Genomic DNA, 22728 nt, shown 5'->3' with positions numbered 1-22728 from the left:
TATCAATTAGAATTCCTTCACCGACATTTAACAGTCCTATCATGCCATTTTAAGATACGTTAACTTTTTTAAAAAGGAACATTGTAATTTTAGGCTTAGTTGCAAGGATGTATGTTAGAACACATACAATAACAATCTGAGCATATACTTAGCTTGTTTTTAATTTAGCTAGAGTTCTACATCTGCTTCTGCTTTCCATTTTTAGCTATGGCAAGATAACTGAAACAAAATAAAACATTCAAGTATGGAAACACCTTGGTTCTATTATACTCCGAAACAGGACTTTTTAACTCTAATTATAATACACTGATCCCAGTATTTCCTAAATATAGTACCATGTAATAATAAAAACTTAAAGACAGAAATATTTATCCTAAACCAGTAACTAAATATTTCACTTAAGATCAGAAAAAATTAAGGCTTAAAACATTTTCTACTACCATCCCATTAAATTTTAAAATGACTCACCCAAATCTGTCAGACGTTTGGGGGATCTGCCTCGTTCAGAAGACCTGGATCTTTTACGACGGATGGGAGATCGGCTAAACCTTCTTCTTAAGGGTGTTCTTGATCGCCTTAATCTGACTGGTGAGATACTGAAGCTTCGTCTTCTTACCACAGACCTTGATCTTCTCCGGCGGCTTGGGGTGCGGCTCCGACGGCTAGGGGTGCGGCTCCGGCGGCTGGGGGTGCGGCTGCGGCGGCTGGGGGTGCGGCTGCGGCGGCTGGGGGTGCGGCTGCGGCGGCTGGGGGTGCGGCTCCGGCGGCTTGGGGAAATGCTAAAGCTCCTTCTTCTACCCACAGATCTAGACCTTCGTCGACGACTTGGAGTATGACTCCGACTCCGACGACTTGGGGTTCGACTTCGAGCTCTAACTGTCTTTCGGTTATCCCTGGAGCTTGATCTTTTTCTTTTTCTTTCCCTAGACTTGGATCTGTGCTTTGGAGATCTTTTGCGCTTCTCTTTTGATACAGATCGTCTTCCTCTAGACTTTGATCTTGATCTGCTGCTCCTCCTCCTGCGTCTTGAACGTGACCGTGAACGTGTCTGAGAGCGATGAGACTTGGACTTAGATGATCTCTTCCTTGCCCTAGAACGAGATTCACTGGTACGCTTGCGTGATTTGTGTTCAGAAGATTTGGAACGCTTACTTCGAGATCTTAATGAAGAGTCTCTTTTCTTCTCTTTCTCCCCCTTATCACGGTTCTTATTTTTCTTGCTTTTTTCATGAGTGTCCTTAACTTTTACAAAAATTTCATAATCGTCTTTTTCCTCTGAAGACGACTCTGAAGCTCTTTCTGGCATACTGCTTACAACCGGGCTGGCAGCAGATTTGTCACGTCCAACATCACTTGCAAGTAAAGGTCCTTCAATGCCAGCTCTAAGGCTTGTAAGACGTTCCATGTCCTTAGGAAGTAACGGTCTCACTAAATCTGCTTCATTAATATCCTCAATATTGGCAGAAAATCCTGAATCAGACAGTGTCTCTTTAGGAGGGGGAGGTACTTCTTTTTCTCCTCCACTACTTTCTTTAGGGCTGAGCAGAGCTGCTAATGTTTGGTCACTCTCTTTTACAGGTAATGGTTCTTCTGTATCCTTACTAACAAGGTTATTATTAGACGGTAAATCAAGATGGATATCTTTAGCAGGCAAAGGCCCTTCAATGTCAGCTTCACTACCACCACTAGGACTGGTGGAAATTACCATGTCATGCTCAGTATCTTGAGTAGTTAAAGATACATCAACATCATATTTATTAACTGAACTGAGAGTAGATGCTGTGATAAATTCTATACCCTTACTAGTTCCTGTTGCATCAGGTTCCAGAGCAAGAGGACCAGTAGAAGATACAGTTTCTCCTGCATCAGCTTCACTAACACCAGCGTAGGTATCCAATACTGTGCACTGTTTAGTCTCACTGGTGGGCAAAATTTTCTCTTCACCAATTTCCCCAACAGGACTAGTACCAGCAGCACACACTGTATTATGTTCCATCTCTTTAGCAATTAAATGATTATTTATATTAAGGTCTATATTTATACCATGTTCACTTTCGTAAGAGTCACTTTTCAGGTGTCCCTCAGCATGTGGCTCTTCACCTGAATGCAATGCAATCTCCTGCATGCCAATCTCTGGAGCAAGATTTTGATCACCAGAGGATAGATTAATTCCTTTCATAACATGTGATGACATGATACTAGATTCCAGTATCATTGGTGTGGACTCTATAGCCACCTCAGTTGGTATTACTTGAGTCTGCTCTGAGACTGTGACAGCAGGCTCTGAAACTGTCACAGTAGATTCCTGGACAGAAACAGATGGTTCTGAAACAATCATAGAAGGTTGAAGGACTGACATCGCTGGTTCCAGGACAGGCACAGAAGGCTCCAGTGCAGAAACAACTGGCACAGGAATGGTAACATAGTCTGGCTCAGCCACAACAGGAGGCTCCGGGACAGTCACAACTGAAGGCTCCAGGACAGTTACAGTCGAAGACTGCAGGACGGTCACAGTCGAAGACTCCAGGACGGTCACAGCCGAAGACTCCAGGACAGCCATAGCCGAAGACTCTGGGGCAGCCATGGCTGGCGGCTCCAGAATGCTCTCTGCCAGCACTGGAGTAGTTACTGCTGGAACCAACAAGGATGTAGATACCTCTGAGGCAACATGTCCTGAGGCTCTCATGGAATCAAATGTTTCTGCTGTCTCTGACATAACAGGAGGCTCTGATGCTAACACAGTTGGTTCAACTGGCATCACGGGAGTTTCAGATACCATACAAGTCACTGGTCTCTCTGGAACAACTTCATGTTCTTCTGCTACTACTGCAGACTCTACAGGTGTTGACGTAATTGAAGATTCTGGCTCTGGCGGTGGTTCTGGAACAGTCACAGCAGCCTCTGATACTAAAACTGAGGGATCTGATGCTGACACTGAATAATCAGTAGGCACTGCTGAAGGCTGTGAAATCTCACTTTGACTCACAGGAGGCTCAGGCTGCGATACAGACTCTTCAGATGGTAATGATGGCACCTCTGTAGGCCAAGTATTTTCAGCTGTTAATGCTGACTGCTCAGTGGGCAATGCTGGACCCTCTGGTGGTTCCTCAGGAGGCAATGGTGGTGTCATTGGTGGCTCCTCAGGTGGCAATGGTGGCATTGTTGGGGGCTCTTCAGGAGGCAAAGGTGGCACCATATATGCCTCTGTATATGTGTCAGTGTAAGAATCGGTGTAAGAATCAGCAGCCATAGACATCATTGAACGATCAGCAGTATAAGATGACATCATAGATCGGTCAGCTGCAGAGTACGATGACATCATAGACCGGTCAGCAGCAGAGTATGATGACATCATAGACCGGTCGGCACCCATGGACATCATAGATCGATCAGCCATTGGGGACATCATGGAGCGTTCATAAGCTGACATCATAGAGCGTTCATAAGCTGACATCATAGAGCGCTCAGCCATAGGGGACATCATAGAGCGCTCGTAGGCTGACATCATAGAGCGCTCGTAGGCTGACATCATAGAGCGTTCAGCCATAGGGGACATCATAGACCGCTCATAAGACATCATAGAGCGTTCGTAAGATGACATCATGGAACGTTCTGCAGCATAGGACATCATCATAGAACGTCTAGATGCTAACATCAGGGGTCTAGGTGCTAACCTATATGGCCTGGGTGCTATTCTATAGGACCTGGGTGCTATCCTATAGGGTCTAGGTGACATCCTATAGGGATCAGGAGTTAGTCTGTAGGGATCATGGCCTAATCTATAAGGGTCTTGTCCTAACCTGTAAGCATCATGACCTAATCTATAGGGGTCATGGCCCAACCTATAGGGATCCTGAGCTAACCTGTAAGGATCCTGAGCTAACCTATAGGGATCAGGAGATTTTGAACCCAACATAGCAGAATCTTGGGTACTAGACGCTAACATCTGGGCATCCATGGTACCAGACGCTAACATCTGAGCATCCATGGTGCCAGAAGCTAACATTTGAGAGTCCATAGTGCCAGATGCTAACATCTGGGAATCCATTGAGCTAGTTGCTAACATCTGGGAGTCCATGGTGCTGGTTGCTAACATCTGAGAATCCATGGTGCTGGTTGCTAACATCTGGGAGTCCATGGAGCTGGTTGCTAACATCTGGGAGTCCATGGAGCTGGTTGCTAACATCTGGGAGTCCATGGAGCTGGTTGCTAACATCTGGGAGTCCATGGAACTGGTTGCTAACATCTGGGAGTCCATAGTGCTAGTTGCTAACATCTGGGAGTCCATGGAGCTAGTTGCTAACATCTGGGAGTCCATGGTACTAGTTGCTAACATCTGGGAGTCCATGGTGCTAGACGCTAACATCTGGGAGTCCATGGTGTTGGATGCTAGCATCTGGGAGTCCATGGTGTTGGACGCTAGCATTTGGGAGTCCATGGTGTTGGATGCTAATATATGGGTCTCCATGGTGTTAGAAGCTAATATATGGGATTCTGGGGCCATCAAGGGATCCACTCCTACTGTTACAGAAGTCTCCCCCACTAATGTAGTAGGCAGCTCCTGTGCTACCGTATTATAGGATTCCAGCGCTGTCGTCGAGGGCACCTCCAGGGACTGCGACACGGTCATCGTTGACAGCTCCGATGTTGTCACCACAGACTGAACAGAGATCTCCAGCGCCACAGTTGCCACAGGCTGCCCAGGCAACTCTGGCGCCCCAGGCTGCCCTGGCAACTCCAGCACCCCTGTTGCCAGAGGCTGCCCCAAAAGCTCCAGTGCTCCAGCTGCCCCAGACTGCCCCGAGAACTCCAGTGCCCCAGCTGCCATGAGCGGCCCAGGCAACTCTAGTGCCCCAGTTGCCACAGGCTGCCCCGACAACTCCAGTGCCCTAGTTGCCGAAGGCAGCCCTGGCAACTCTGGCACCCCAGTCACCGAAGGCTGCCCCGGCAACTCCAGCGCTGTCGTTGCCACTGGCTGTCCTGGCAACTCCAGCACCATCGTTGCCTCAGGCTGCCCCAGCAACCCTGTTGCCGTTGTCACCTCAGGATGCCCAGGATGTTCCACCGTTGTCATCCCCACAGGCTGCTCCAACTCTGTCGTCGTCACAGGTTGTTCGGTCAACTCCATTGCTACTGTTACCGCAGGCTGCTCTGGCAACTCTACTGCTGCTGTCACCAAAGGCAGCCCTGGCAACTCCTGTGCCATCACAGGTGGCTCTGGTACCTCCTGTGGTGGCTCCAACCCCATGGATGGTGCTGGAAGCCCTGGCAATTCCTGCGACAACTGTGGCACTGGTGTCACAGAGGGCCCCGGCAACTCAGGCACTGCTGTCGCAGGGGGCCCTAGCAACTCAGGCACTGGGGTAGAAAGGGGCCCTGGCAACTCCGGCACCGGGGTAGCAGAGGGCCCAGGTAACTCCAGCACTGGAGTCACAGGGGGCCCCTGCAACTCCGGCATGGAGGTCGCAGGTGGCCCCGGCAACTCCATCGCTGAGGCCACCGACGACTCCTGCAGCTCCAACGCTGTGGTCTTAGGCAGCTCCGGCAACTCCTGCGGTCTTGTCATGGATGAATCTGCAATCTCCGATGGTACGTCTACAGGCTGCTCTGGCAATCTTAGCGCTTCAATTGGAGATGACTCTGGAAAATCCATTGTTGTTGATGTGCTTGGCTCAGGGTACACCTCAGTAGGTGTCTCTGATGATACCACAAGGGTTTCTGAAGGCTCTAACACTTTTGCTACTGGGGGCTCTACCAACATGATCTTTGATGGCTCTGGAGATGTGCTCTCCACAGATTTCAGCAGAGACTTCATCTGATACTCCACTGACATTGTTACAACTGGCTCAGATGACTTCAACACCACTGTTGTAATAGGCACTGGTGCTGTTGCAAAGGAATCCAGAATCTTTGTCATGGATGGTTCTGGCATTACTGCCACAGACTGCTCTGACTGCTCTGAGATTACTGATGTAGATGCAACTGACAGTTCTGCAGTTTTTGTAGCTGGCTTCAGAGTTTCTAAGATGTGTGGCTCTGATACCTCCATTGATACTACAGGAGGTTCTAGCACAACTGCAGGAGATTCATTGGTCTCAGATAGGCCAAATGCTCTTGTAGGAAGCTCCAGCGCCATAGCTGAAGGTTCAGAATCAAACTTTAAAAAGGAATCAGATTCTAAATCTATGTTCCCATCATCATGAGATTTCGTCTTTGACTCAGATTCTTCTGGCTGTCTTTTATATTTTTTTTCCTTTTCTTTCTTCTTTTTCTTCTTTTTGTTTTTGTGCTTTTTATGCTTCTTCGACTTTTTAGTGGGAATTTCATCAGTAGGATCTGTTTGTACAGATACGCATCTACTTTTTCTGGAGGCCTCTTTCAAGTCTGAAAGTAATAGAAATTAATTTTGTCAGACATTCCCCAAAGTAGAGTTAGATTAAATCATATAAACCCATATTTACATTCCATGTTAAAACACCATAGTACAGGCCAAGTACAGTGGCTCACGTCTGTAATCTTCGCACTCTGAGAGGCTAAGGCAGATGGATCACGAGGTCAGGAGTTCAAAACCAGCCTGGCCAGCATGGTGAAACCCCGTCTCTACTAAAAATATAAAAATTAGCCGGGCATGGTGATGCGCACCTGTAGTCCCAGCTATTTGGGAGGCTGAGGCGGGAGAATCACTTGAACCCAGTAGGTGGAGATTGCAGTGAGCTGAAATTGCACCACTGTACTCCAGCCTGGGCAACAGAGCAAGACTGTGTCTCAAAAAAAAAAAAAAAAACCCCCACAGTATAACACCTCACGTTAAATTAAAAGTTACCAAATAAACTACTTTTCATAAAACAGTTAACCTGGAGACTACTACTTTTCTGATAATTCTTTCCACAACTAATGCCTGGGTTAAAAATAAATTATTAGTATAACACCAAAACTTACTTCGAATTACATTAAGATATGTTTCACTAAATTCTATTAAAATAATTATTTCCTCCAGCTCTCAAATCATAGCAAAATTACTTTTAAACTACTTTTGTCACTGAATATATTTCATGTTATTAGTTGTTACAGTTTCTATTAAAAATACCCACATAATATAATTTTTGCGATTATTAACCCTTGTTTATACAGGAAGCAACATGGCACTGGCTCTGGAACAGACTGCCACTTTTGAATCCTCAATCAATTCATCACTTACTAGGTTAATGGTCTTGGCCAAATTACTGACACACTTGTGTCTTCTAGAGTTAAAGGATAAAGTGAGTTAAAACATGCAAAGTACATCAAACAATGCCTGGCACAGAATAAGCTTTCAACAAAGGTCAGTGATTGCTTCTACAGAGTATAAAAATATCTTAACAACAAATACAAAATATTCATAGAGAACTCAAATTTTACCTTATCATGCCTATGTTACATTCTAATAAAAATAACATTTTCCCCCAATACTATTCTGAAACCACTAATAAATAACTTTTTACATGTTTCTATTTTAGAAAAGAATACTGATTTTAGAGAGGAAATTCTTAGCCTTAATTTATAACTTAAGAAGGTTTGAATTTACATATCCTAAAGAGGTAACATTTTCCCCCAATACTATTCTAAAACCACTAATAAATAACTTTTTAAAGGTTTCTATTTTAGAAAAGAATACTGATTTTAGAGAGGAAATTCTTAGTCCTTAATTTACAACTTAAGAAGGTTTGAATTTACATACCCTAAAGAGATGGGAGTATTCAACTTTAACAACCAGATGGGAGTTATTTACTCTAATGCCAATATCAAATTAGATAAATCTTAGGGATCCCAAAAAAAGCTCATCAGAAATCTGAGCCATTAAGACTACAGAAAAAAGGCCGGGCACTGTAGCTCACGCCTGTAATCCCAGCACTTTGGGAGGCCAAGACGTGTGGATCACGAGGTCAGGAGATCCGAGACCATCCTGGCTAACACGGTGAAACCCCGTCTCTACTAAAAAAAAAAAAAAATACAAAAAATTAGCCGGGCGTGGTGGCGTGCGCCTGTAGTCCCAGCTACTCTGGAGGCTGAGGCAGGAGAATGGCGTGAACCCAGGAGGCGGAGCTTGCAGTCAGCCGAGATCACGCCACTGCACTCCAGTCTGGGCGTCAGAGCGAGACTCTGTCTCCAAAAAAAAAGACTACAGAAAAAAATAAATCAACACTTGACATACGCCAAAGCAAAACTTACCATTTTCTATTAATTGTTTCATAATACAAAATGTTAGATAAGTTATACTTCAATCAAGGTTGTTAGAGCCATGAATCTAAGCATAAAGTCTGTGAGAGTCATGAATCTAAGCACAAAGTTCCCCCCAAAAAAGAGGACAAACCAACCATATTACAAACTTGATTCCAGAACTAAGTCAAGGTAATGACTGTTATTTTTGTGGCTAAATCCTTCATTTCTAAACATCAATTAATCAATTCCAAAAACGCTAAATATTCAAGCAATGATTCCTCTCCATCCACTGCAATTTAAGTGGGATGGATGTTTTTACACAACTGTTTAATAAAAATCCATACTCAAATTCCTGATACTGAGAAACTAAATCAAGCCGGGCGCGGTGGCTCACGCCTGTAATCCCAGCACTTTGGGAGGCCGAGGCAGGCGGATCACGAGGTCGAGAGATCAAGACCACGCTGGCCAACACGGTGAAACCTCGTCTCTACTAAAAATACAAAAAAAAATTAGCCGGGCATGGCGGCACATGCCTGTAATCCCAGCTACTTGGGAGGCTGAGGCAGGAGAATCACTTGAACCCAGGAGGCGGAGGTTGCGGTGAGCTGAGATCGCACCATTGCACTCCAGCCCGGGCAAAAAGAGTGAAACTGTCTCAAAAAAAAAGAAAACAAACTGAATCAAATAAACTGAAACTAAGTCAAAAATAAAAATTATATTCTACCAGCAGAGTAAACAAGTACATCAATGTTTGTTTTTCAGTGGAAGTATGGAGAATTTAAACAAGAAAATCTTCGTTAAATCAATTAAACAAAAGCTTAAATTTACTGAAATTTTTATTTATTTATTTTTTTTGAGATGGAGTTTCATTCTTGTCGCCCAGGCTGGAGTGCAATGGTGCAATCTCAGCGCACTGCAACCTTCACCTCCTGGGTTCATGCAATTCTCCTGCCTCAGCTTCCCAAGTAGCTGGGATTACAGGCACCCACCACCACACCCGGCTAATTTTTGTATTTTTAGTGGAGATGGGGTTTCTCCATGTTGACCAGGTTGGTCTGGAACTCCTGACCTCAGGTGATCCACCCACCTCAGCCTCCCAAAGTGCTGGGATTACAGGCGTGAGCCATCGCACCCAGCCTGAAGTTTTTAATTTAATAAATATCTTAAATACTGAGGTCAAAAACTAATATTAACCTTCAAATTTCAAAAAAATCTTAAAAGAAAATTTTTGAGACAGTTAATTATCTCCAACTTACCTGGCTTATATCGTAGTTCTGTATCTAAGACCCCAGAAAGTACTTCTTCTATCTTCTGCACTATTTCTTCATTTGGTAGACTCCTGGCAGAGGCAGCTGCATCACCCGCCTGGTTTCCTTCAATGGGTGTGTTTGTTTCACCATTCAGCTGGCCTTCATTCCTTCCACTTGACATGAAAAGTTATCGAAATTCATTAATATTTTGTCATACCATTAATAAAAAAATAATCCAATTAATTACAATAATCGTATGTTGAACTGAATGTCAGACGTTTTACCTTTTTCCTATTTTAGATATTCACCACTAATAATGCTTCCTTAACATGATCTACTTATATTTTGGACATTTCATTTTTATACAATTAAAGTTTTCAGAACTATGAAAATTAAGAAAAAATATTTAAAACAGGTTTCTAAGTACACTCTTTGTTAAACAAAATAATTTCAGAAATCTAACTTTAGGCTTTTGGGTTACCCACATATTTCTCTCAGGGGAGAAAAATTAATAAGAGCCCAGTCACAAATCGAAAGAAAAACATGTGGCCTAACATTATGGTAGAAACCATGGCTACATTAAAGCCACATCTGTGCATAAATCACAATCACCATCAATAGTATCAAGGAACACAAAAGTTAGCCACAGGCACACTGAATAAAAAGGGTAACCTATAACCTCTGTCCAGGCTTACATTGTTACTGAAATGCCACTGAACTTAAAAAGGAAAATAATTTATGTAATTTTTACACAATTATCAAGAACTCTGGTTTATAAAACTCACATAAAACAAGTAGCATTTACACCAACAGTAAAAGGATAGATGGCTTAACACATGTTCCATTCACAGGGCCAGAGAAATTTTTAAATAGGTAAGAACATATCATTCGCCCAGTAATTTTTACTATTTTCGTGTGAATTTGCAAAATTTTGAAAAATCAAATAATTTCAGCAACAGTTTGATTTTAACTTCAATTTTAGCTAAATGAAAACATATCAATTATGCTCCACTACCTGATAAAAGTCTGAATGGTCAAAAACCAAAAAAAATTCAGTAGTGGCCTAAATATTATTAAGGAACATCTGGTTTTCTAATACAATGAATTATATAATTATAATTATAATAATTAACATTTATTGACTACTAGTGTCATACTGTTCTACATTAACTCATTTAATCCTAACAAAACTCTGAGATCACCACTATTATTCTTTTATAAATGAAGAAACTTAGCTGAAGGTCACACAGCTACTAAGAGGTGAAGCTGGTACTCAAACCAAAGGCCATATTCTTACACACCATCTGTAACAGAAGTTCGATAACTTGTTTTAACTATCTAAATGTCAGCCTCATTACTCTAATTTACATAAAAGCAGATGAGAAAAAAAAAACAGCTCACTGAAATGGCAAATAATCAAAAACTTGTTTGCAGACTGATAACGCATTATGTGTTGAAGAGAAGCTGCATATTCCTCTAGCAATAAACTGCTTCGTCTAATATTATTTTTAGATATTCTTCCTGTAACACTTTATTTTACCATTTTCCTAAGCATTTATACATAATTATGACAAATTTGAAAATCAGAAAAGTAATTATGGTTTTAAAAGTTAATCTACAAGGAAGTAATGATTTCATCTTAAAGCTACCAATTGTTAACCGCACTTACTGAAAAGCAATGAAAATTTCAAACCACCTAAATATGCAACGGTATATTCCTACAATGGGATTCTATGCAGCCATGAAGAAGTCCAAAAGACTGAGACTGAGAGAGATAAACTTGTTCACAACGTATTAGCTGGAAAAACGATCAATACAAAACAAGATGATCACATATCACACAATACATGGGGGGAAAATGAAATGACATGAGAATATAAATAACGTGAGTTTTTTTTCTCCTTTTTCATGTCTTCTAAATTGTAATAAAACACTCATTTTCTAAAGGAAAGACTAGCTTTTAAAAGCTACAAAAACACACCTCGTTAAACTAAGCAAACAACTATTTATTGCATCCAGAGATTTGTTAGGAAAATTATATTCTCTTAGCTCGGGTCTCTTCTCATCCAAAACACTACTAGCAATGTCACAGAAATTTAAAAAGCAATATGAGTGGATCTATTTCCACTTAAAAAACAACACATTCTGCAAAAGTGATAATTCTAGCAATAATACATCATTGCCCTAATAATCCTGTATTACTTTGGGCACTTACAACTGGTTTTCGGCCCATTTTCAAATTCACGTACTGCTCTTGCTCTCCACTTTTAAAATACAATTAAAAACACTTGAACTCAGAACACTTACGTTTCAAGATCTCTTTCCTACTTCTGTACTTTAAAGAAATGAGTATCTTACACAAAAGCAAATACCGAGAGACAACCGCTGAACATGATACACTATTTTCCTGACTCAACAACCATTTCTTTAACAATCTCTTCGCCTTCAAATTTTGTGAAGCCAAGCGCAAATCATGTAAAGTCTACCAGCAATGACAAAAATAGCGTGTCAACTGGGGCAGGGGTAGCAAGAAAATAATAGACCTACACACAAAGTCCACTTTCACTTGCTGTAATTAATCGCAACCATTTCAAAGTCCCCTTCCATCTTCATCTCGAGTATTTTAACAAACTAGCAAGTGCATCAGTTTGAATTCGTTTTAATTGAAACATTTAACTATTAGAACGGCTGATAGATACTACAGGACACTAGGCCCCGAATAATCTTATTAATAGATCCAGACCCCCCAAGCGGTCTGAAGCTCGCAATAATAAAGAGGATTTAAGATTACCCAAGAAACGGCCGTTAGAGACCCTTTCCGGTCAGGGGCACCGGCCGGCAAAATCCGCGGAGGCGGAGAGGGGGAGGGGATACGCGGCGGCGGAGGAGGAGCTGAGGAAGGAACTAGGCCCGTCCCTGGCGGACAACCGGGCCTACGAGTAGCTAAACGGCAGGGGGGACCCAAACAGGGGAGAAGGGTGAGCATCTTAACTCGGTTCTGAAACAAGGAGTCTTGGGTTACCTCGGAAAAGGCGAAGTTCCTCGAGGGAAAAGGAAGGGAGCGGCTGGGGGGGCGGTTGGGGGGGGCCCGGAAAATGGATCCCAGGCCCAGGCGGGGCCCTAGCGGGGCCTGAGCCGACGAACGACTGCGTCTCCGAAGAAAGGTGCCAAAGAAGGCTAGATGAGGCCCTAACGGTCCGTTGGGGGCAGAAGAATCTGGGAGGCGTTTACCTGGAAAGCTCCTGTTGAATTTCCCGGAATTTACTGACCACGAAAGACCTAAAAATCTGCTCGATGTTGGTCGCCATGGCGTCTGCTCCGTTCTCTCAACTCCTCCTCGCTAGTCCTCCAGGCTCCCAGCATGCCTCGGGAGGAGGCGCGGCGGCCAATTCGGTCTCTTGCCTTCCTGATTGGCTCCAAAGGGAACGCCCGGTCCGGCCCGCTCCAACGAGGGACCAATCAGTGAGCATGGCCCTGCTCTCCTCGGCTGTTTCTGAGCGGCTGGGGTAGAGGTGCTGACGTTTGCACCGCGCACGACTATGTCCGCCATGTTAGTGTCTGACGCAGGCGCCATTACAGGAGCTGTCTCTCTTGAGGCGACCGTGTCCGCTTAAGTTGTCAGTCCTCAGCAGTGTTTGGGAGCCTTAAGAGGCTTGCTAAGTGCCTGAGATTAAAGGCCAAGAGGAAGAAGAGCAAGAAGGGCAACCCGGTGTTTAACACAGGGCTTTCAGGCGCTCTCAGGTGGCGCCAAGTTCAGTTTCGACAGGGATATGCATCCGGGAGAGAATTTTTCAGCCCCCGCCCCCACTGGGATGAGAGAGGAAGAACTCGCTGTTGCCCTGTGTCTCCCCCAGTGCGTTCTATAACCAGCCTCATTTTTTTTTTTAGCAATAGGCCGGATGTGCTAAGCGACCGGCATTCAACGCCTGGTGCATTTTAGTCTCATCAAGAGTCAGGCGTGTCACGAGATTTTTCCGCGGTAGCTGGTCAGCTCTGACTCGTGAGCGGCGCACAATTGGCTAAGAATGGGTTTAGCATTTTGGCGCTCCCCCTCGGCGCTACTGGAAACACTGCGTGGCACCCCGTACCACTGTCACATTATAAACGTGCTAGGGCTTGGGTGTCGGCTTGGGAGCAGTCAGGCCGCGCCCAGGGCGGGAGGGAATCAGACTAGATTCTCGCCGCGGAGACCCAGAGCCGCACGGACCAATGGGGCAGGGAAGCCGTCGTGGGGCGGGGCGGGGCGGTGAGGGGCGGTGCCGCGCTGGTCTCGCGCTGGTCCCGCGCCGGTCCCGCGCCGGTCCCGGTGGGCCGACTTCCGGCGAGCAGGCAAGCGGGAACCAGGTGGTCGCCCGGTGTCGGTGCGTAAACCCCCTCCGCTTTTACACGGAGCGCGCTTAGGGTTTGGTTTGGGGATTTAAGATCGGGAACTGAGTGAAACCATAGAAACTGATTTGTAGAAATTTTCCTGTTGTTTGTACATGCGGTGGGTGGGGGTTGGCCATGTGCTTTTCACTTGCTGTTGGCTGGTTTGTTTGCTCTTTTACTATTCCTGTTTTCTAAGATGTCAAGGCCTTTTTGTGTCTTTATACATTTTTAGGACATAACCCTAAATTGGTGTACTTTCTCTTTATGCACCCGTTTTCTCTAGCAGATTACTTGGTTAATTTTATAGTTGGTTTCTACTTTATTCTCCATATTCTCTGATACGGCTTTATTTGCCTGTCTTATTCTGCTTATGTTACCCATTCTGATGAATGAGGCCCAAGGTTAGTGAAGTCCCCCAAGGTCTTCCTGCTAGTATGGGGCAGCGTCTCTACCCAGGCCAGGGCGCTGTGTGAGACTCAGGAGCCCAGGCGTCCTCACCACTGGGTAGTAATGCTATTTTCAGTGATCCACTAGAGTAAACAGAATTTTCCCACACTACTGCTATATTCAAACTAAAGATGTAACATTTGCTCTAGATTTAAAGATCTGTTTATTTCTGGCCGGATGTGATGTAATGCCAGCACTTTGGGAGGCCAAGGTGGGTTGACCATTGGAGGTCAGGAGTTCGAGACCAGCCTGGCCAACGTAGTGAAACCCCGTCGCTACTAAAAATACAAAAATTCGTCTGGCGTGGCGGCGCACGCCCGTAATCCCAGCTACTTGGGAGGCTGTGAGGCAAGAGAATCGCTTGAACCCGGGAGGCGGAGGTTGCAGTGAGCCGAGATCACACCACTGCCCTCCAGCCTGGGCGACAGAGAGAGACTGTCTAAATAAATAAATAAAATAAAAAATCTGTTTATTTCAGATACACATGGCAAGTAAAATGTGTTTTCCCATTACACTAAAGTAGCTTTTCCTTCTGAGACTGTAATTTAACAGGGTTTTTTTTTTTTGCTTTCTCAAATTTTTAATGATCATCGTTTCACTTGTTGAGAGAATCTGAAGCAAAATTGCTTCCGTTAGGCTCCACCCTTTCTTACCTGTGTGACCTCCAGCAAGTTATTTACCTATTTGGGCCTCCTTGTCTTATCTGCAAATTGGTGATAGTAATAGTATCTCCCTCATAGGATTCTTTCATGACAAGCATTTTAAATAGTACCCTGCCCAAGGTTAAGTGCTCAAAAAAATGTTAGTTTTGTATATTGTCAGCTTACATTTTTCTTAAAATATGTAATCCCAACATCATCAAAAGAAGTTTTCAATTTTCTTTTCCCTGTTACCAGTTTGCCTTGTGGTAAGTAAATGTAACAAGTTAACATTTACTACTGCTGAGTGCTAGATTGTACTTATTTATAAATGTCATTTCAGTTAGTCTCCTAGGTTACACTGCTGTTGTATCCATCCTTCTAAGTCTCAGGTGCCAGAACTAAAGTGAAATGAGTTGGAATTTGATTTTTGCCTTCTCTACCAATATTCTAGCATATTGCGCTATTTGAATTAGGAGTCAGCAAACTGTGGCCCACATACCATATCCTTCTGCTGCCTGCTTTTGTACAGCTCACCAAATATGAATGAGAAAAAGAACAGGAAATAAATGAGGTTTTTGTGACGTGAAAATTTTATGAAATTCAAATTATAGTATGCGTACATAAAGTTTTTTTGAAAGCGAGTCACGTTTATTTGTTACAAACTTTTGATGGTTTCCTACTACTTAAAGTACTGATAGGCAGCAGTGATCTCTGACCCACTGCCTGTTTATCGGTCAGTTAAGTTTTTCTGGACATTGGCACATTGATTCATTTTTGTATTATCTTTGGTTGTTTTCCTGCTAAGGTGGCCGAGTCGAGTAGTTTTGACAGAACTATGTGGCCCTTTTTGTGTAAAGTTTGCTTACCCCAGTTTTAAGATTTCAAGGTTTAAAAATTGATATTTTATAATACATTTTGAGTCTAAAGATTCATTTCATAACTAAGGCATGATGATTATTAAATCTTTTTGAAGTGAAGCCCAGAGAAGGGAGATTATCACATAAGGAGCTGAGAGTCATCCTTTGACTCCTTAACCTAGCTCTCTAGGCCAGCCTGCCTTCTTTTTGAAATACCTCCCTTACGCTTGTGACCACAGTCATATTTCTCAAATTATGAATCCCAGTTTTTCAAAAATGAATCATGGATGAAAATGTCATTTGTATGAGTACAAATGATTACTTAAATTATATTTACAAATCTGGATTTCTTTTTTTTTTTTTTTTTTTTTTTTGTGATGGAGTCTTGCTCTCTTGCCCAGGCTAGAGTGTAGTGGCGTGATCCTGGCTCACTGCGATCTCCTCGTACCAGGTTCAAGCAATTCTCCTGCCTCGGCCTCCTGAGTACCTGGGATTACAGGCACCTGCCACCATGCCGGGCTAATTTTTGTATTTTAGTAGAGATGAGGTTTTGCCATGTTGTCCAAGACTGGTCTCAAACTCCTGACCTCAAGTGATCACCTGCCTCGGCCTCCCAAAGTGCTGGGGGTACAGGCATGAGCCACTGCGCCCGTCCTTGGATTTCTAAAATGTGCATCCTAAGATATAAACTGTGGTTTTCTTTCTGCAGGTTTCATTTTCCTTTGGAATTTCTGCTTTACAAACAGAGCAATGGCAGCCCGAGTACTTATAATTGGCAGTGGAGGAAGGGAACATACACTGGCCTGGAAACTTGCACTGTCTCATCATGTCAAACAAGTGTTGGTTGCCCCAGGAAACGCAGGCACTGCCTGCTCTGAAAAGATTTCAAATACCGGTAATCATGTTTTAAAGTGGGGAGTAATGGTTATTATTTGTTATTAATGGTATGCTGTCAACCATATCTGTGCTTTACGATAATAAAGATAGGCTGGGCACAGTGGCTCATGCCTGTAATCCCAGCACTTTGGGAGGCTAAGATGGGCGGATCATGAGGTCAGGAGATCGAGACCATCCTGGCTAACATGGTGAAACCCCGTCTTTACTAAAAATACAAAAAATTAGCCGGGCGTGGTGGTAGGCGCCCGTAGTCCCAGCTACTTGGGAGGCTGAGGCAGGAGAGTGGCGTGAACCCAGGCGGTGGAGCTTGTAGTAAGCTGAGATCATGCCACTGCACTCCAGCCTGGGCGACAGAGCGAGACTCCGTCTCAAAATAAAATAAAATAAAGATAGATTGCTATTCAGGGTTGAGTGCTTTCCTTGACCTTAAGATTTATTTGGTAATTTGAATGCTTGCCATATGTTATAAACTTAAGGTAACCTATTGTTCAGAATATGGCATTTCCTTATCTTAAACTGTTTTAAACCTGATAAAACACATCCATTGGAAAAGTAGTAAGTGCCTAATACAGATTAAAGGCATTTTGATGTGTATTTTTGTAAATGGAAAGTTTAGTATTGCTATTAAATACAACTTTCAGCCACATGCAGTGGCTCACACTTATAATCCCAGCGCTTTGGGAAGCCAAGGCAGAAGGATCTCTTGAGCCCAGGAGTTTGAGACTAGCCGGGGCAATGTAGTGAGACCCGATCTCTACAAAAAAAAAAATTACAAAAATTAGCCAGGCATGGTGGTGAACATATGTAGTGCCAGCTACTTGGGCAACAGAGTAAGATGAGACCGTGTCTCACAAAACAAAGTTTTTAACAGTTGTTACTCTAATAGATCTCAACCCTTATCTCTCTCTGACTTTTTTTTTTTTTTTTTTGACAGAGTCTCACTCTGTCACCCATACTGGAGTGCAGTAGCATGATCTCAGCTCACTGCAACCTCTGGCTCCTGAGTTAAAGCGATTCTTCTGCCTCAGCCTCCCGAGTAGCTGGTACTACAGGTGCATGCTGCCACACCCGGCTAATTTTTTGTGTTTTTAGTAGAGACCGGGTTTCACTATGTTGGTCAGGCTGGTCTCGAACTCCTGACCTCAGGTGATCTGCCCACGTCACCCTCCCAAAGTGCTGGGATTACAGGCACGAGCCACCGTGCCCAACCTCCACCCTTATCTCTCAATTGGCAAAAATGAAAAAATGATCAGTTCGTATACTACATTAAGCTTGTCAGTGGCTTCAGAAACTCCTCAGTATTCTAATAATACTTAGAATAAAACTCAAAACTCCTTACCATGCCTTTCAAAGCCCTTTATGCAGTGCGTCTTCTGCCTGCTTTTCCAACCTGATCTTTTATATCCCTTTTTTTCTTTTCACTATACCCTATCCATGCTGTCCTACCAATTTCCCAAGCAGAAGCTTGCTGCTTTGGACCTTATGTTTGTTCCCACCCCTTAACATGACTGTCTCCTCATTATTCAGAGCTCCACTTAAATGTTAGCCTCCTTAATTATATCTCTCCTACAGTTTCTTACTAAAAGCAAGTGTCCATCCCCATTTCATTTGTTTATAATCATCAATGTCTGTGTTTATTTTTACTTCACTATTGTCTGTCTCCTATGTTCTTTTCCCCCACTAGAATATAATCTCTAGTAGAATGTAAGCTCCATGAGGGCAAGAAACTTGTCTGTCTTGTTTTGCATGGTGTGCACAGTGCTTAGTTCCCTATGTGGTACATAATATTTATGGAAAGAAGAGCATGGACCCAACAAGCCACAAACTGGGAGAAGATAGTGGCATGTATATAAGACCAAAAAGAATAATAAAAAGACAAATTAGAAAATACCTCCTTTTCTGGGATCTTAGTTCTAGGGGTGAGGTATTTGTTTATTAGAGAACTGGGACAGTTTATCTGCGATTGAGGTCATACAGGCAAGCCCATCAAAGTCTCTTAAGATCGTCATGAGACTACTACAAGTAGTCTTGTAAGACTACTAAAGAGACCTCTTCGTCCTGTTGCCCTCTGCTATACTGATATAGTTGACCCTGCTCAGCCTAGTTGTGTTCAGAACCACTAACCCAAAGTGCGTGGTACTCCATCTTAATCACATTCAGGCAGATGCTGCAGATTGAGAACCCTACCTTTTCTGGACTTGGACCCTATACAGTAGTCACCAGCCTATCCACAATTTCACTTTCCACAGTTTCAGTTACCCACAGTCAGCTGTAGTCCAAAATATTAAATGGAAAATTTCAGAAATAATTCATAAATTTTACATTGCACACCAGTCTAGCATAGCATGATGAAATTTTGTGCCGTCCAACCTGAGACGTGAATCTTTTTGTCCAGCATATCCATGTTGTTACTAGCCCTGTCGGTTATCAGATTGACTATCATATTATCTCAGTGCATGTGCTCAGGTAACCCTGTTTTACTTAATAATGGCCCCAAAGCTGATGCTGGCATACAGTTATAATTGTTCTATTTTAGTATTAGTGATAGTTAATCTCTGTGCCTAATTTGTAAATTAAACTTTATCATAGATGTTTATGTATAGGAAAAAACATAGTATATATAGGGTTCAGCACTGTGGTTTCAGGCATCTACTAGGGATCTTAGAATGTGTCCTCTAAGGATAAGGAGGGACAACTGTACATCACAAATATGACTTCTTGCACTCTGTACCAATGGCAGAGTGATTGCAGACTTCAGCTGACTTAACGAATGGTGGTCCAGACACAGTGAAGCAGGAGAGCGCCTATGGAGCCAAACCATGTTCAGTATGTGGTTGATCCTACCACTAGTTACTTAGAACTCCACAGAAGAAAATTTACCTGACTTGTAGGTTGGAGAAGACAGGTTCCTCTTAAAAGCGTCGTTGAGTTCTTAGCTTAAACAGCTCTGCCCCAAAGAGATCCTTCCTGACCCAACCCAAAATAGCCTCTCAATTCACTTCATATCAAACTTGCTTAATTTGTTCATATTTGCTGTTTTTTTGTTTGTATATTTATTACCCAGCATTCCTACAGCGGATTGTAAACATGTTAAGTATAGGGACCCTGCTTGTGTTGATAAATTTTTTTTTTTTGAGACAGAGTTTCGCTCTTGTTACCTACCCAGGCTAGAGTGCCTGGGTAGTGGCACGATCTTGGCTCATTGCAACCTCCGCCTCCCTGGTTCAAGCGATTCTCCTGTCTCGGCCTCCTGAGTAGTTGGAATTACAGGCAGATGCCACCACGCCCAGCTACTTTTTGTATTTTTAGTAGAGACGGGGTTTCATCTTATTGTTCAGGCTGGTCTCGAACTCCTGACCTCAGGTGATCCACCCACCTCGGCCTCCCAAAGTGCTGGGATTACAGGCGTGAGCCACTGCTCCCGGCCATGTTGACATCTTAATACCAGTGCTGAGGACAGTACCTAGCACATAGTGGATTTTCAGTACAATTGAATGATTGACATTAAAAGACCAATTTCTGAGTGTATCTTATGGTATGTTTTTTGTTTAATATACGATCAATATTAGTGACGTGAACAATATCATGGAAGTGATACTTTATGGCTCTTTGGGAAGTTTATTGGTGTTTTCATCTGTCTACAATGATAACGGAGAACTGAGCTCTGTTGGTTAGCCTAATGCACTCTTTGAATTTCACACGTTGAAACTGTCATCTCTGCCAATATAAGAAAACAACAGATAACAAGCATACTAAAGTATAGAACTTAGTTTTTAGTGAGACACTTAGTTTACTTAAGTGGAATGTTTTTGTAAATGCAGTGTTTTTTTTTTTTTCTGTTTACAGCCATCTCAATCAGTGACCACACTGCCCTTGCTCAATTCTGCAAAGAGGAGAAAATTGAATTTGTAGTTGTTGGACCAGAAGCACCTCTGGCTGCTGGTAAAGTTTGTTTCTGTTTATTGTTATAGTACATTCAGTGCAAACAGAAGCTTAGGGATCATCTAATCCAATTCATTTTATAGATGAGAATTTGTAATATTATTTTGGAAAAAGAGCTTCCACTCTTGAAATTTATGGAGTCTAAATTTTTTTTCCCAAGCATATGATGAGTTAGAGATCAAATTTGCAGCCATGGAAAACATTTTATATGTCTTCATTCTGCTGTATTCTGGTGTGTGTTTAATAATCCATATATGCAAATATAACAACTTTTGATAGATTTGAATAACATGTTAGTAACATTTTATCTCTATCCAGTAGACAACATGAAAAAGTTAGTTATCCTCTGCCACCAGTCATCTGCCTTGTCTAGATGTAGATATAGTCTGATACTAATTCGTCTTCAGGCTGAAAAGCCCCTGGGGAGACCTTGGTTCACCTAAGGCTACTGTTTTCATCAATAGGGATTGTTGGGAACCTGACGTCTGCAGGAGTGCGATGCTTTGGCCCAACAGCAGAAGCGGCTCAGTTAGAGTCCAGTAAAAGGTTTGCCAAAGAGTTTATGGAGAGACATGGAATCCCAACTGCACAATGGAAGGCTTTCACCAAACCTGAAGAGGCCTGCAGCTTCATTTTGAGGTAGGTAAATGGTTGCCTGTGAAGGACAGTTGTTTGATGGTGATATTTAAATACACAGATCAGTGGCCAGGCGCAGGAGCTCTCCTGTAATCCTAGCACTTTAGGAGGCCAAGGCAGGTGAATCACTTGAGCTCAGGAGGTAGAGACCAGCCTGGGTAACATGGTAAAACCCTGTTTCTACAAAAAATACAAAAAAAAAAGCCAGGCATGATGGTGTGCACCTGTAGTCCCAGCTCCTCTAAAGGCCAAGGTGGGAGGATCACTTGAACCCAGGAGGCGGAGGCTGCACTGAGCCAAGATTGTGCCACTGCACTGCAGCCTGCGTGACACAGTGAGACCCTGTCTCAAAAAAATTAAATAAATATACAGGTCACTTCTGTGTTGAAAATGTAATGCTAGGTCCTTAGGCTGTCACAAGATTGTAGTAAGATAATTAAGGAAAAAACTTTCTCAATAAATAATTATGTGGGTTGTCCTTTTCCAGAACCAAAATAAAACAGGATTCTGTGCATATAGAGTTTATATGATCTTGTGGCCTTGCAGGAAGATGACATTTTTAATAAAATCTGAGTAGTTCCTCAGGGGAAAAATACACTTGGTTCTGCAGTTGTGCACTCTTTTCACAGCCATGTTTTTGATTTTTGGTTCCCTGCCGCCCACCACCACCCCGCAACCTGAGACGGGGCCTCTGTCACCCTGGCTGGAGTGCAGTGGCATGATCTTGGCTCACAGCAGCCTCTGCCTCCTGGACTCAAGTGATCCTCCCACCTCAGCCTCCCAAGTAGCTGGGACAATAGGCACACACCACCACTCCCAGCTAGTTCTTGTATTTTTTGTAGAGACGGAGTTTTACCATGTTTCCCAGGCTGGTTTCAAACTCTTGAGCTCAAGAGATCTGCCTCTCTCTGCCTCCCAAAGTGCTGGGATTACAGGCATGAGCCATAACACTAGGCTTCACGGTCAGATTGACAAATGCGGTGGCATCTTACAACATAAAGAACATTGATTTTTTTTTTATCATAAATAATTAGCCAGAGTGAGTAATCATCACTTGGTTATCTGCCACCACTATGGCAATTTTATTTTATTTATTTATTTATTTTTATTTTTATTTTTTTTTTTTGAGTCTCGCTCTTCCGCCCAGGCTGGACTGCAGTGGCGCTATCTCTGTCTCAGCTCACTGCAAGCTCCGCCTCCCGGGTTCACGCCATTCTCCTGCCTCAGCCTCCCGAGTAGCTGGGACTACAGGTGCCCGCCACCACGCCCGGCTAATTTTTTGTATTTTTAGAAGAGACAGGGTTTCACTGTGTTAGCCAGGATGGTCTCGATCTCCTGACCTCATGATCCGCCTGCCTCGGCCTCCCAAAGTGCTGGGATTTCAGGCGTGAGCCACCGCGCCTGTCCACTATTGCAATTTTAAATTTCAAAATTAAACATCCTTTGTTCTCTATTATGTGGAAAGCATTGAGCAATTAATGAGTGTTAGTA

The 22728-nt window shown here is 43.2% G+C and overlaps 2 protein-coding genes across 7 annotated transcripts in view; one reads left to right on the top strand and one right to left on the bottom strand.

Moving 5' to 3' along the window:
- SON (SON DNA and RNA binding protein) overlaps nt 1-12933 on the bottom strand; it is a 33919-nt gene extending 20986 nt beyond the window's left edge. For all 5 annotated transcript variants that reach the window (XM_054468733.2, XM_054468732.2, XM_054468734.2 and 2 more), the window contains exons 1-3: nt 12681-12933; nt 9456-9622; nt 469-6384 (exon numbers count right to left, since the gene is read on the bottom strand). In XM_054468733.2, the coding sequence (XP_054324708.1) occupies nt 469-6384; nt 9456-9622; nt 12681-12757 (6160 nt within the window). In that variant the 5' untranslated portion in view covers nt 12758-12933. The remainder of the gene's footprint in view (nt 1-468; nt 6385-9455; nt 9623-12680) is intronic.
- Nucleotides 12934-13023: 90 nt separating this feature from the next.
- The window catches only part of GART (phosphoribosylglycinamide formyltransferase, phosphoribosylglycinamide synthetase, phosphoribosylaminoimidazole synthetase), a 37101-nt gene continuing 27396 nt past the window's right edge, over nt 13024-22728 (top strand). The window contains exons 1-4 of one of the 2 annotated variants that reach the window (XM_054468739.2): nt 13024-13810; nt 16472-16657; nt 20506-20601; nt 21066-21240. In XM_054468739.2, coding sequence (XP_054324714.1) covers nt 16513-16657; nt 20506-20601; nt 21066-21240 — 416 coding nt within the window. In that variant the 5' untranslated portion in view covers nt 13024-13810; nt 16472-16512. The remainder of the gene's footprint in view (nt 13811-16471; nt 16658-20505; nt 20602-21065; nt 21241-22728) is intronic. The other variant, XM_054468742.2, reaches the window with a different exon arrangement.

The sequence above is a fragment of the Pongo pygmaeus genome, chromosome 22 (genome assembly GCF_028885625.2).
Source record: "Pongo pygmaeus isolate AG05252 chromosome 22, NHGRI_mPonPyg2-v2.0_pri, whole genome shotgun sequence".
NCBI lineage: Eukaryota > Metazoa > Chordata > Mammalia > Primates > Hominidae > Pongo > Pongo pygmaeus.
This window is presented reverse-complemented; position numbering and strand designations above follow the sequence as displayed.